General features: G+C 40.6%; 2 protein-coding genes across 2 annotated transcripts in view; one reads left to right on the top strand and one right to left on the bottom strand.

Moving 5' to 3' along the window:
- The window catches only part of LOC131430569 (Krueppel homolog 1), an 86,827-nt gene that overhangs the window by 34,628 nt on the left and 38,749 nt on the right, over positions 1 to 13,450 (bottom strand). The window lies entirely within an intron of this gene.
- Positions 7,873 to 10,560, top strand: LOC131429270 (uncharacterized). Its single transcript, XM_058593321.1, has one exon. It carries the CDS (start codon positions 7,873 to 7,875, stop codon positions 10,558 to 10,560), a length of 2,688 nt encoding a protein of 895 aa, XP_058449304.1.

Raw genomic sequence — 13,450 nt, 5'->3', positions numbered from 1 at the left:
AATAAGTTTCATGTATGAAAGGTCACGACAAGCAAGAATGTCTCGAACTGGGATATTGGATAGTCTACCTTGGGTACTCAAAGAATTTATTAGTTGAGATCTGACATCACGATACTCCACGCATGTCCAAACGACATGATCAATATCTCGATAACCTTCGCCACAAGCACAATGATTAGTCTCGGAGAGCCCAATTCGAAGGAGATGTGCATCTAACGTGTAGTGATTGGACATGAGTCTGGACATCACACGAATGAAATCTCTACTCACATCCAGTCCCCTGAACCATGCCTTTGTCGATATTTTCGGAATAATTGAGTGCATCCACCGACCCAGATCATCTTTATCCCAAGAAGCTTGCCAGCTGGCAAGTGTTCTTTGGCGAGACGAGCTATAGAATTCGTTGAAAGCAATTGGTCTCTCATAAATTTCACCCTCAATAGCACCACGTTTGGCTAAAATATCGGCTCTTTCTTTGCCAGGAATGGAGCAATGAGCCGGGACCCAGACTATAGTGATTAGATAATTATTGTTCAATATGTCGTTCAGGCACTGTTTTATTTTGCCCAGGAAAAACGGTTCAGTCTTGCCAGTCATGTTTGAGCGAATGGCTTCAATTGCACTCAGACTATCTGTGAAGAGGAAATAATGGTTTGGAATTAATGTGACGATTACACTCAAACTATAATGAACTGCTGCTAGCTCTGCTATATAAACAGATGCAGGTTCTTGAAGCCTAAATGAGGCCGAAACATTATTGTTGAACATACCAAACCCTATCGCTTCTTCAATTCGCGATCCGTCCGTGTAAAACATTTTCTCAGAGTCAATATGCCTGAACTTACTTGAAAATATTTTTGGGATTTCCGTCGAACGTAGATGATCCGGGATTCCACGCACTTCGCGCTGCATGGATGTATCGAAAAATAAAGTTGAGTCAGGGACATTTAGGAGGCTGACACGGATAGGAATATATCTTGAAGGGTTGATTTCCTGTGACATATGGTTAAAATATACTGTCATGAATTTTGTTTGAGATCGAAGCTCGACTAGTCGTTCGAAATTATTAATTACCATGGGATTCAGCACCTCACATCTTATTAGCAGGCGTGATGAAAGCTCCCAAAATCGATCTTTTAATGGAAGAACTCCCGCCAGAACTTCAAGACTCATTGTATGTGTCGAATGCATGCAGCCTAAGGCAATTCGCAAACAACGGTACTGAATTCGCTCAAGTTTGATAAAATGAGAGTTTGCAGCGGAACGAAAACAAACGCATCCATATTCCATCACTGAAAGTATCGTTGTTTGATACAATTTTATTAGATCTTGCGGATGAGAACCCCACCAAGATCCTGTTATTGTTCGAAGAAAATTTACTCTTTGTTGGCATTTTGTTATCAGAAACCTAATGTGTCCTCCCCACGTGCATTTGGAATCGAACCACACCCCGAGGTATTTAAAAGTTAAAACCTGTTGGATCATTCTTCCCATCATATGGAGCTGAAGCTGCGCGGGATCATGCTTTCTTGAAAAGACGACTAACTCTGTTTTCTCCGCAGAGAATTCGATACCAAGATGAACAGCCCAATCGGACAAGTTATCTAAGGTATCTTGCAATGGTTTATGCAGATCAATAGCTTTGGGTCCAGTAACTGAAACCACGCCATCATCTGCCAATTGTCTTAGTGTACATGGGGTTACTAGACAGCTGTCAATGTCATTCACGTAAAAATTATAGAGGAGCGGACTGAGGCATGAGCCTTGCGGGAGACCCATGTAACTATTTCTGAGTGTTGCCAAATCGCCATGTGAAAAATGCATGTGTTTCTCTGACAAAAGGTTGTGCAAATAATTATTTATAACCGCTGGGAGTCCATTTTGGTGAAGCTTGTCTGAAAGAACATCAATGGAAACTGAATCAAATGCTCCTTTAATGTCTAAAAATACAGATGCCATTTGTTGCTTTTGAGCGAAGGCAATTTGGATGTCAGACGAAAGTAATGCAAGGCAATCATTCGTCCCTTTATTTCCACGGAAGCCAAACTGAGTATCTGACAACAAACCGTTCGTCTCGACCCAAGTGTCGAGACGTCGTAGAATAATTTTTTCGAACAATTTTCTGATGCAGGACAACATCGCAATGGGTCTATATGAGTTGTGATTGGAAGCTGGTTTCCCCGGCTTTTGAATGGCGATAACTTTCACTTGTCTCCAGTCAGGTGGAACAATATTTTGCTCAAGAAACTTGTTGAACAATTCCAACAAACGTCTTTTTGCGAGGTTGGGCAGATTCTTCACCAAGTTGAATTTAATTCTGTCCAACCCTGGAGCGTTATTGTTACAAGACAAGAGTGCTATAGAAAATTCCATCATTGAAAATGGGTTATTAATAAAACCATTATTTGGAGGAGATTCCCGTATAATGCTCTGCGTAGGAACAGAATCTGGGCAAACTTTCCTAGCAAAGTCAAATATCCATCGGTTCAAGTATTCATCACTCTCATTGCCCACGTTACGATTCCTCATTCGTCTGGCCGTGTTCCAAAGAGTGCTCATTGAGGTATCTCTTGACAAACCTTCGACAAAATGTCTCCAATAGCTACATTTTTTGGCTCGAAGTATGCTGTTGTACTTGGTTTCTAAAACCATAAGTTTTTCAAAATTCTGAGGAGTTCCTCCTCCCCGTTTTAGAAACGTCTTGCAAGCATTTTGTTTTGCGAGTTTAGCCTCTGAGCACTCTTTGTCCCACCAGGGGTTGGGAGGCCTTCTGTTAGTCGTTGGCCCAGGAAAGCGTTTAGTTTGGGATTGTTCTGCTGCCTCCAGAATCGAACAAATGAGGAAGTCATATTCTTCAAGTGGAGGGAGCTCTTCCATTGAATTCAAAATACTAGAGATACTACTTTGGTATTTAATCCAGTCGATATTTTTTGTCAAATCATATGGAATACTAGCGGAAGTAGCAATGCAATTGCTACTGCTAATTGAGATGATGATTGGTAAATGATCGCTACCGTGTAAATCAGGCAGTATTTTCCAGGTGCAATCTAGTCGAATTGATGTTGAGCAAAGAGATAGATCTAATGCACTTGGGCGTGCCGGAGATCTTGGGATCCGTGTCATGCTACCCATATTTAATACCGTCATGCTAAAATTGTCACAAATGTTTTGTATTAAAGATGATCTGCTATCATTGTAAACGGAACCCCACATAATACCGTGCGAATTTAAATCCCCCAGAATCAATCGTGGTGCAGGAAGGGCTTCAACCATTTCATTAAGCTGTTGCTGTCCAACTTGTGCTTTTGGAGGAATATAAACCGAAGCTATGCAAATATCTTTGCCTTTAATGTTTATTTGGCAAGCAACAACTTCTATACTAGAAGTTGAAGGGATGTTTAATCTATAAAAGGAATAGCATTTCTTAATTCCCAAAAGCACTCCACCATACGGAGAGTCTCTATCGAGACGTATAATGTTAAAATCATTAAAATTTAAAGCTATGTTTGAAGTAAGCCATGTTTCGCATAAAGCAAATACATCACATTTTTGACTATGCAATAATATTTTAAATGAATCAAGTTTTGGCATGATGCTTCGACAATTCCACTGCAGGACAGTGATTGTATCATTTGCGACGGGTGATAAATTATCCATCAAAAGATACAAAACCTGAGACAATTGGCCATTGAGCTGATAACTGCTTCAAAAAGGTTCTAGCTATTGGAAGGAATGCCATTATGAGGGTCTTTAAGGGTTCAGATATATTGAATGCTGAGAAAATCCATTCAACAATTTCCGAAAACTTCAGTAATCCTGTTGGTGGCTGTGAAATGGAGCCCACTGGATTATTATCTTTTTCTGTACTAGATCCTGGATTGGTTTGTGAATTTGACAAACCAGGAGGCACAGTCTTTGGTTTTGACTTTTTTTGTTTAACACGGGGATCTTTTTTTGAAGATGAAATTTTAGGTGTCTTTTTTGGTAATTTGGAGGAAGACTTCTTTCTCTTAACTGACCCTTGGGTAGTGATAAACGAATTACCTTCACTATTTTCGTCAGAGTCAGAGTCCTCTGGTTCCTCTAGATTTGAAACCCCGTTTTCGGTTTCCAAAGGGGGGACATCAATGACCGTTTTAAGCATTTCTGCATATGTGCGCTTAGACCGTGCTTTTAAAGAAAGCTTAATTTTGTCTTTGTGCACTTTAAATGCAGTGCATACTGAAATATCATCATGAGGACTATTCCCACAATAAATACATTTTTCAATTTCCTTGTTGCAATCATTATCTTTATGAGGCCCTTCACACTTAATACATTTTGGTTTATTACTACAGTAAGTAGCTGTGTGGCCGAATTTTTTGCAGTTCGTACAATTCATTACATTTGGAACAAAAAGCCGAACAGGGAGGCGAATTTTATCGACATAGACATGGGACGGCAACGCAGACCCGGCAAATGTCACTCGAAACGAGTCTGATGGGCGATAAACTTTTTTTTCCTCTTCATGAACTACTGAGTACAGTTGTTTGCACTCCAGTATTTTCACACCCTCAAGCATAGAGTTCTTGAAACGACCAACACCATGCTTGAGTAAATCATCTACCGAAAGACTCGCTTCGGTAACAACACCGTCAATTTCGACATCTTTGGAGGGTATGTAAACTTTATACTCTTTATTGAAATGTTCCGAAGAGACAATATAATTCTCGTGTTTCAAATTATTTACCACAACACGAATTTTATCGTTATTTACTTTTATGATCTCTTTGATTGAAGAGTATCGTGATGTCAAACCTTTATTAATTTGAAAAATGTTTAATGGCTTTGATATACGTCTAAAAAAGACTATCCAAGGCCCAGAAGAGCTCTCCTGATATTTTTTCGTTCGTGGGGGTATCGGATTCATGCTAGGATTTACGTCCATGGATTCATCCATTACATTAAAATTTTTAACTAAACTTTAAATAAAATTTGAAACCAACACTACACAGTACTCAATCAAAAGGAAAAGAAAAAACTTCTACCTTGAAATTGTTGTCTATCTCCGTTGCACTGCCGTGTAGATCCTCGTTGCTCTAGATGTTCTTGTTGGATGTATCTGGACGTTGATACAATGCTGAAGCTCACTGTAGCGATAGAATATGATGTGATGCTACTGCTACCTGACATCCAGCACCACTCGAATTCCGATTTGCTTTCGTCTTCGCCAGCTGTAACCAGCGCAGGTCACCGGTGTATACCTGCTTGTTGTATGGCAGTGGAAAGACCGAGTTGTCTTGTCTCCTTCTTCCTAGTGCTCCGCACCGATATGCTTCTGCACCGAAGTGCCTTCGCACCGGTGTGCCTTTGCACTCTCCTGCTTCTATGTGCCTTTGCACTCTTCCTCTTCGATGTGCCTTTGCACTCTCCTGCTCAGCACTTGTGGCTGTATATTGCGGCCTGGGTAGAGTTTGGGAAACGCCCTTTGTTGTTTCCTTCACCAGCTTGGCCCAGCACTAGGGCTCTCTTATGCAGCACGACTATACGTTTTAACGGCTGCTGCCAACAGGTCTCTACCTGTAGTTCAACCGTTGTCGTATTTAACGCGTGTAAACCAACCAGCGTTATTAAACTGTACGCTTCTATACACAACCTTCTCGGTTGAACGGCTATTACTGAATGAAGTAAAATGATGGCGACGACCAAAGTATAATATGTAGAAAAAAAATCAAATGAAACCAGATATTTTCAATTTATAACACAAAATGTTCGTATTTTTGTATTTTCAGAGGTACCTTTTAGGAAGAGGCAAAACATATTTGGTAAATTGTTGTATCTGAAACATATAGCAATGTATAAGTCATGCAGTATAAACATAAGGAATAAACAAACTTTCTAAAAATCTGCTCGGTTTTTACTCGAAATTCATAAAAATAATGAATAAAAAGCATTTAATGAGATTCATAATAACTGATAACATTCCGTATTTCTAGGTGTCAGTTCGACGTCAACGTTTCAAAAGGGCCTAAAAACAATTGACAGATTCTCTTTGTTTACTTTCTCTTTCGACTATATCTGCGTTATTATACAAACGTTCGTTACATATTTGGTACTGTTGGAAACATGGCGATATTGTCTTTCATTCTACATGAATACTTTGTAGGTACACGTGAAAATTAAGGAGATATTCACAAAAGAGAAAGTAAACAAAGAGAAACTCTCATTGGTTTATGTGCCCTTATGAAATGTTGACATCGAGTTTTGCACGATACGCTTTGTGCGACGATTCGTTCAATTCGTGTGTTTGGAATTTTGCGCGCCTTATTTGAAAATAAACAAACATTTAAGATAACTTCGATTTTAGGGGGTTTTTTTGGATATCTTATACTACTAAAAATTTTGTCATAAATTGCTGAGCATATTCCCGATGGTATGGAAAAGAAATTATGTTGCTACCTTACATGCATCAAAAGATATTCACGGTTAAGTTCTACTCTCTAATGTACAGGATAAATTTTGAAATGGCGCCTCATAGTAAAGTAACTCGTATTCACGACAAAAACTTATGCACTGAAAAAAGTTGAATACTTTTTCAAAGTAGAATAAATTAAATCAAATAAAAATGCACTCCAAAATTTTGGTACCTCGTTATTTTTTTTTTTTTGTTGGCGTGAATACGTCTAAGAATAGAAGAAACTATTTCAAAAAAAAATTCGTCTTTGTACTCAACGCTACAACATAAATTTTGCTTCAAATCATCGGAAATATGTTCAATAATTCATGATGAAATTTTCAATACTACGCACAGCAAAAAAAAAACTGAAATACATACAGGTGACGCAAGTCCACATATGACTACATTCACGAGAACGTATAATGGCTGAATTTTACGCGCAAATGATTTGAATATGAGTCAAACATATCTTCACACTTCGAAAAAAAAACCTTGTGGTTGTACATCTTATTAGATGCACATAAACGAACCATGGCAGTTTACGCAATTTAATCACGTGATCTAATGATTGTCGGTTCAAGTTGCGGCGGTTGTTATCAGTATTTTTTTTTTTTTCATTTCAATTAATTACATGTCATGGAATTTAAGACACAATATTGAATGTTCATATTGTGTCCTAAATTCCATGACATGTAATTAATTGCAATAAAAAAATGAAGGCTGAGTGCGACCGCCGCCGACTTGAACCGAGAATCATTGGATCGCAAAGTACGTCTGTTAATCGACTGAAGTCACAGTCACAGAAGCACACATCTGCTTGGTTGGTAAAATGTGCATTTAAATGCATACAGTCGCACCTGCTAGCAGAATGCAAGTTACAGCCGAAACCAGTAAAATTCATGCTTATCTAACATTAAGTCTGTTCGGTACTACCGAAGTGTGCCCCCTCGACGATGAGAGAACGACACCACTACAAACGCGAGTGTTACCAACAATATTTTTTTTTTGTTTTTGTATCCGGCTGAGACTTTCTTGAATAAAAGCACACTTTTCCATATCTGAAGAACATAAAATTGGTCTAAATCGAACCGGATTTTGATTGCTCCACGAAAAGTATTCCCGCGTACAAGTTCGAACGTGTTCGGTATTGTTCATTCGGATGTACAAAAATGTGACGCGTATTTGTTTTATTCCCGTAAAGTTGAACTATCACGTTACTGTAAAATGTCAGTAGAACATTCATTGGTGCCAAGAGACGGTGTAGGTGAAAAAATAATATTGAAGATGATGCAGATAGCAGTCAATCCGAAGATGACGAATCTTTTAGAGGGTTCTCAGATACAGAGCCACAAGCTGTTGCAGAGCCGAAGGAATTAACAGTTATTTTTCGTCAGCGAGAACAAGTGAAACAACGAATTTTCAGCATCCAGCGGACCATGCTTAATCAAGGACAACCATCTGTAGCACTATTAACGGTTATGCAGCACAAATTATCTGCTGCTTATCAGGAATACAATAGTTTTCACAGCAAAGTAATGGCGCTCATTTCAGATACGGCCATCGATCGACAGGCGCAAGTATATCAAGAATTCGAGGATCTCTTTGATCTCGTATCAACTAATGTGGAGGAATTATTATTGGTGGCGAAGGACCGATCAACTACGGCAACTAATACAAGTCCCCAACTTATCATCCAACAACAACCCTTAAAAGCTCCTATTCCAACATTTGATGGCAGCTACGCTGCTTGGCCAAAGTTCAAGGCCATATTTTTGGATATAATGGCAAACTCAGGAGATACAGATGCTATGAAACTATATCATCTCGAGAAGGCTCTAGTCGGGGAAGCTGCCGGAGTCCTTGATGCGAAGGTGTTAAGTGATGGAAACTATCAGCATGCTTGGTCCATTCTCAACGAGCGATTCGAAAATATACGTGTAATCGTTGAAAACCACTTCCAAAGTTTATTATCGCTCAAGGTAATGACATCTGAATCACATAAAGAGTTGCGATCATTGGTGAACGATGTTACCCGCCATGTAGAGAGCTTACGTTATCTTAAGCAGGAAATTTCTGGAGTGTCTGAACACATGATCGTGTTCTTGATTGCAAATTCCCTTGATAAGTCAACACGAAAAGCCTGGGAGTCAACACAAAGAAAAGGCGAACTTCCAAAATACGAACCAACTATTAACTTTCTAATGTCCCGAGCCCAAATTCTGGAAAATTGTGATATTGCGTTCCAGCTGCAAGCCCCATCGATGAGCAAGCCCAAGCTAACCACTTTGATTCCGAGAGTAATTCAGAAAAGCCATGCAGCCGCAGCTAATTCAACGACATTTGAAACAATTTGCGATTTTTGCGGTGAATCCCATCGAAACTTTCAGTGCTCAATATTTTTAAATTTATCTACCACACAAAAGAGAGAGAAGGTACGATCTGCTGGACTTTGTTACAATTGCCTACGAAAAGGTCATATCACCAGAACGTGTTCTTCTCCGAAATCATGTCGCAAGTGTGAAGCCCGCCATCACACTTTGTTGCATGAAGATGTAGCCGTAGTGTCTGAACGAGAATTCCAACCTGAGTCATCAGTGATAACCAATGCATCCATGTTGCAGCCGGTGCCCTCCGATGAAACGAAGATTCCTGATCCAGTAAACAACCAAGTGTTCACATCCTGTTCAAGTTACTTTACTAGCAACACAAGGACAGTTCTGCTGCTTACCGCTGTAGTAGAAGCTTTTGACACGACTGGCCAACTTCATTCATGTCGCGTTCTTCTCGATAGCGGCTCCCAAGTCAACTTTATTACAGAACAAATGACCAATAGGTTAGGTCTCAAGAAGCATCGCGTCAACATTCCCATAACTGGCATAAATGAGTTGCGAAGCCACGCCCGTGATAAAGTCCTGGTAAAGTTTCGATCCAGGGTATCGAAATTCTCCTGTTCCTTAGAGTGCCTGGTCACACCCAAAGTGACTGGAAAAATCCCGAACACCAAGATCAACGTTAGTGATTGGTGTATTCCTGATGGAGTTGTCCTGGCCGATCCGGCATTCCACACACCTGATAAGATGGATATGCTAATTGGAGGAGAGCTATTTTTCGACATTATGAAGGCGAAAAGCATGGCTTTAGCTGATAATCTGCCGCAGTTGAGAAAAACATACCTAGGATGGATCGTTGCTGGTGTCTTCAAAGAACCACACGCCACTCATATACAACCTCAGTATTCCAACGTAGTTTCCATCGAAGAAGTCGAAACAATGATGCAACAGTTTTGGAAAATCGAGGAATTGCCCTACATTCCCAAATTATCCGTAGATGAAATTGCCTGCAAATCTCACTTCCTTTCCACATATAAACGTAATACGATAGGCAGGTTCGTGGTTCAACAGCCATTCAAAGAGTCCCTTACCATGTTAGATGATTGTCGAGATGTAGCACTAAAGAGGTTCCTGATGTTAGAAAAAAGATTGTTGCGCAATCCTGAGCTCCAAACACAGTATATTGAATTTATAAGAGAGTATGAACTACTTGGTCATTGTCATCAGGTTATTGAAGCAGATGATCCATCCAACCAACAGAATTTTTACATGCCGCATCATGCCGTTTTGCGACCTTTCAACTCAAGCACGAAATGCCGCGTTGTGTTCGATGCTAGCGCTAAAGCATCCCCTTCCAATTTGGCTTTAAATGATGTACTTCTCATTGGACCTGTTGTACAAAGTGATCTGTACTCAATTATGCTCCGCTTCCGAACTTTTAAGATCGCATTTACGGCAGATATTGCTAAGATGTACCGGCAAATTCTAATGGTGCCTAAACATCAACACTACCAGCGCATATTCTGGCGAGAAAAACCATCTCATCCGCTGCGGGTACTTGAACTTGACACGGTCACTTACGGTACAGCGCCGGCCCCCTACCAAGCAACACGATGTCTTATGCAGCTCGCAGAAGAAGAAAAGGAGGCCTACCCAATTGCAGCAGAAATCATTAAAAACAAGGTATATATGGACGATATAATAGCGGGCGCTGATACAGTCTCCGAGGCTATCGAAGCTCAACAACAATTGAAGCAGTTACTGGCTCGTGGTTGTTTCCCCATTCATAAGTAGTGCTCAAACTCATTAGATTTTATGAATCATTTATCACTGGAAGATTGTGAGACACAAGAGCCACTGAATGAATTCGGAGCAAGTAAGGTCGTCAAGGTTCTAGGTTTGCTTTGGGATCCAATCACAGATACGTTACTTCTCGCTAATCAAATCAAAAAACCTGCAAATGACGTTGTTACCAAGCGAATAATTTACTCCGAAGTAGCCAAATATTATGACCCTCTTGGGCTATACTCACCTGCCATTGTTCTTGCCAAACTACAAGCACAACGCTTGTGGAAACATAAAACAGACTGGGATGAACCGATCGACGAGGAGTATGCCCGACAATGGTTAGAACTGCAACGTTCTTTGTCAATACTCAATCAGATGCAAGTACCCAGATGTGTTGTTCATAATAATGTAATAGCTTATGAGTTGCACGGATTCTGCGACGCCTCCGCTGTAGCGTATGGCGCTTGTGCTTACATACGAAGCATATTTCACGACGGTACGGCTAAAATGCTCTTACTGACGAGCAAGTCAAGGCTCCTCTACACGACTTATCCATTCCACGAAAGGAGTTATGCGGTTCCTTACTTCTGACACGCTTAATTAAAAAGGTAAATGCTGAACTGAAAATGTCAATAAAAGGGGTTGTGTTATGGTGTGACAGTACGATTGTGTTAGCCTGGATCAGGAAACCACTTAATGAACTCGAATTATTTGTTCGCAATCGTGTAGCTGTAATACGAAATGAAACCGATGGATGTATTTGGCAGTACATCTGTTCCGATAAGAATCCTGCGGATATAGTGTCCCGCGGCCAGATACCAGAGATGTTGGAAATAAATAAACTCTGGTGAAACGGTCCTGAATTTCTTGCTAATGCAAATTATAAGATTTTACCAGCACCAATCGTACCGGATGAGAATTTACCTGAAACGAAACTAGTTCTGGCCGCATCAACGAGTAAATTTGAGCCACTCCCAATCTTCTCTCGATCTAGTAGCTTCTGTAAGGTTCAAAGAATCATTGGATATGTTTTGCGTTTTTTCGAAAATTGTCGGAAGAAATCAGTTGATCGTGTACATAGTCGCACTCTTACTGTTTCTGAGCTGCGACGCTCGAAGAAATCAATATTCAAAGTTATTCAGTTGATTCACCTGGGAGACGAAATTCAACGTGTACTTTGCAAGAAGACTTGTAGAACGATTGGAAATCTTCGTCCAATTTTACACGATGGTCTGCTTCGAGTAGGAGGCCGGCTTGATCGCTCACATTTGCCATTTGACAGCCGTCATTATATTACCAAACAAGGATCCACTGGTGCGAGAGATGATTCGAGAAATGCACATCCAAATGCTTCACATCGGCCAAAGTGGATTAATAAGCGCTTTACGACAACGATATTGGTTATTGAAACCCCGATCTACTGTTAGACAGATTACCAGACAATGCATAAGATGTTTTCGATGCCGACCATCTGACACAACGCAACTGATGGGTAACCTTCCATCAGTCAGAGTTGTCCCATCTCCACCCTTTGCAATAACTGGTGTTGATTATGCAGGACCCTTTTGGGTCAAACAAGGAACTTGACGACCCGCACTGGTTAAGGCTTATATAGCCGTTTTTGTTTGTATGGCCACAAAGGCTATCCATCTAGAAGCAGTATCCGACCTAAGTACTGACGCTTTTCTGGCATCATTAAGGAGATTTGTTAGTCGTAGAGGATGTATTCAGCAGCTTCATTCCGACAATGCCACCAATTTCAAGGGAGGCCAGCACGAATTGCATGAACTGTACAAACAGCTTCACCACCAACAAACTCTCCAGGGAATTGAAAATTTCTGTAACGTTCGAGAAATTGAGTGGCATTTCATACCACCTGACGCCCCTGAATTTGGAGGACTCTGGGAAGCGGCAGTGAAGTCCGCTAAGACGCACCTAAAACGTATCGTGGGAAATGTTAAATTGAATTTCGAGGAGTTTTCGACCGTACTAACGGAAATTGAAGCTGTACTAAATTCACGTCCCTTGTTCTCTGTGTCCAACGATCCTTCTGATCCGTTAGTTATTACCCCAGCACACTATTTAATCGGCCGTCCTCTCACTGCTTTGGCTGAACCGTCATTAGAAGATTTGAATGCAACTAGATTGAGTCGATGGCAGCATTTGCAGCTCATGCGTGAACAGTTTTGGCGGTCCTGGAAACGAGATTACCTTAATACACTGCAACCTCGGAAGAAAAATTTACGTACTATGTCAAACATACGGGTCGGTATGGTCGTACTCCTCCATGACAGAATGTTGCCTTCGCTTCATTGGAAACTTGGACGGATTACAGCGGTGTATCCAGGTGAAGACAGGTTGGTGCGATCCGTTGATGTATTTGCTGATGGTTCCACTTATCGTCGCTCAATCAGCAAAATTTCTGTTTTGCCGATTGAGGACAATCATCCGGAGTTATTGCCACTACCACCTGTTGAGTGAGCTCAACGGGGGGAGGATGTTCGGTACTACCGAAGTGTGCCCCCTCGACGATGAGAGAACGACACCACTGCAAACGCGAGTGTTACCAACAATATTTTTTGTTTGTTTTTGTATCCGGCTGAGACTTTCTTGAATAAAAGCACACTTTTCCATATCTGAAGAACAAAGTCATTACAAATGAAATTTTCCGTCAGTTGACTAATTAGATCTTTACGAACTACATCGTATGAGGGATTAAGTCATCTGTAAAATTCAATTTTTTTTGTGTTCTGCTTTCGAACAGGAGTGTAAATTCGCTTACTTTAGCACTAAAGAATGTGTCTTCGGTTCACCAGTGTAATAGTTAATTATGTTGTCATCTCGGGGATCAGCATAATCCGCTGAGCAGACATAAAGTTAATGCATTTGGCAAATA

This window comes from Malaya genurostris, chromosome 2 (genome assembly GCF_030247185.1).
Source record: "Malaya genurostris strain Urasoe2022 chromosome 2, Malgen_1.1, whole genome shotgun sequence".
Classification (NCBI taxonomy): domain Eukaryota; kingdom Metazoa; phylum Arthropoda; class Insecta; order Diptera; family Culicidae; genus Malaya; species Malaya genurostris.
The sequence above is the reverse complement of the archived record's forward strand: the minus strand, read 5'-3'. Positions and strand labels throughout refer to the sequence as shown.

Excerpts from the sequence above, each read along its gene's own strand:
- LOC131429270 (XM_058593321.1), top strand. The coding sequence starts at position 7,873 with ATGCTTAATCAAGGACAACCATCTGTAGCACTATTAACGGTTATGCAG.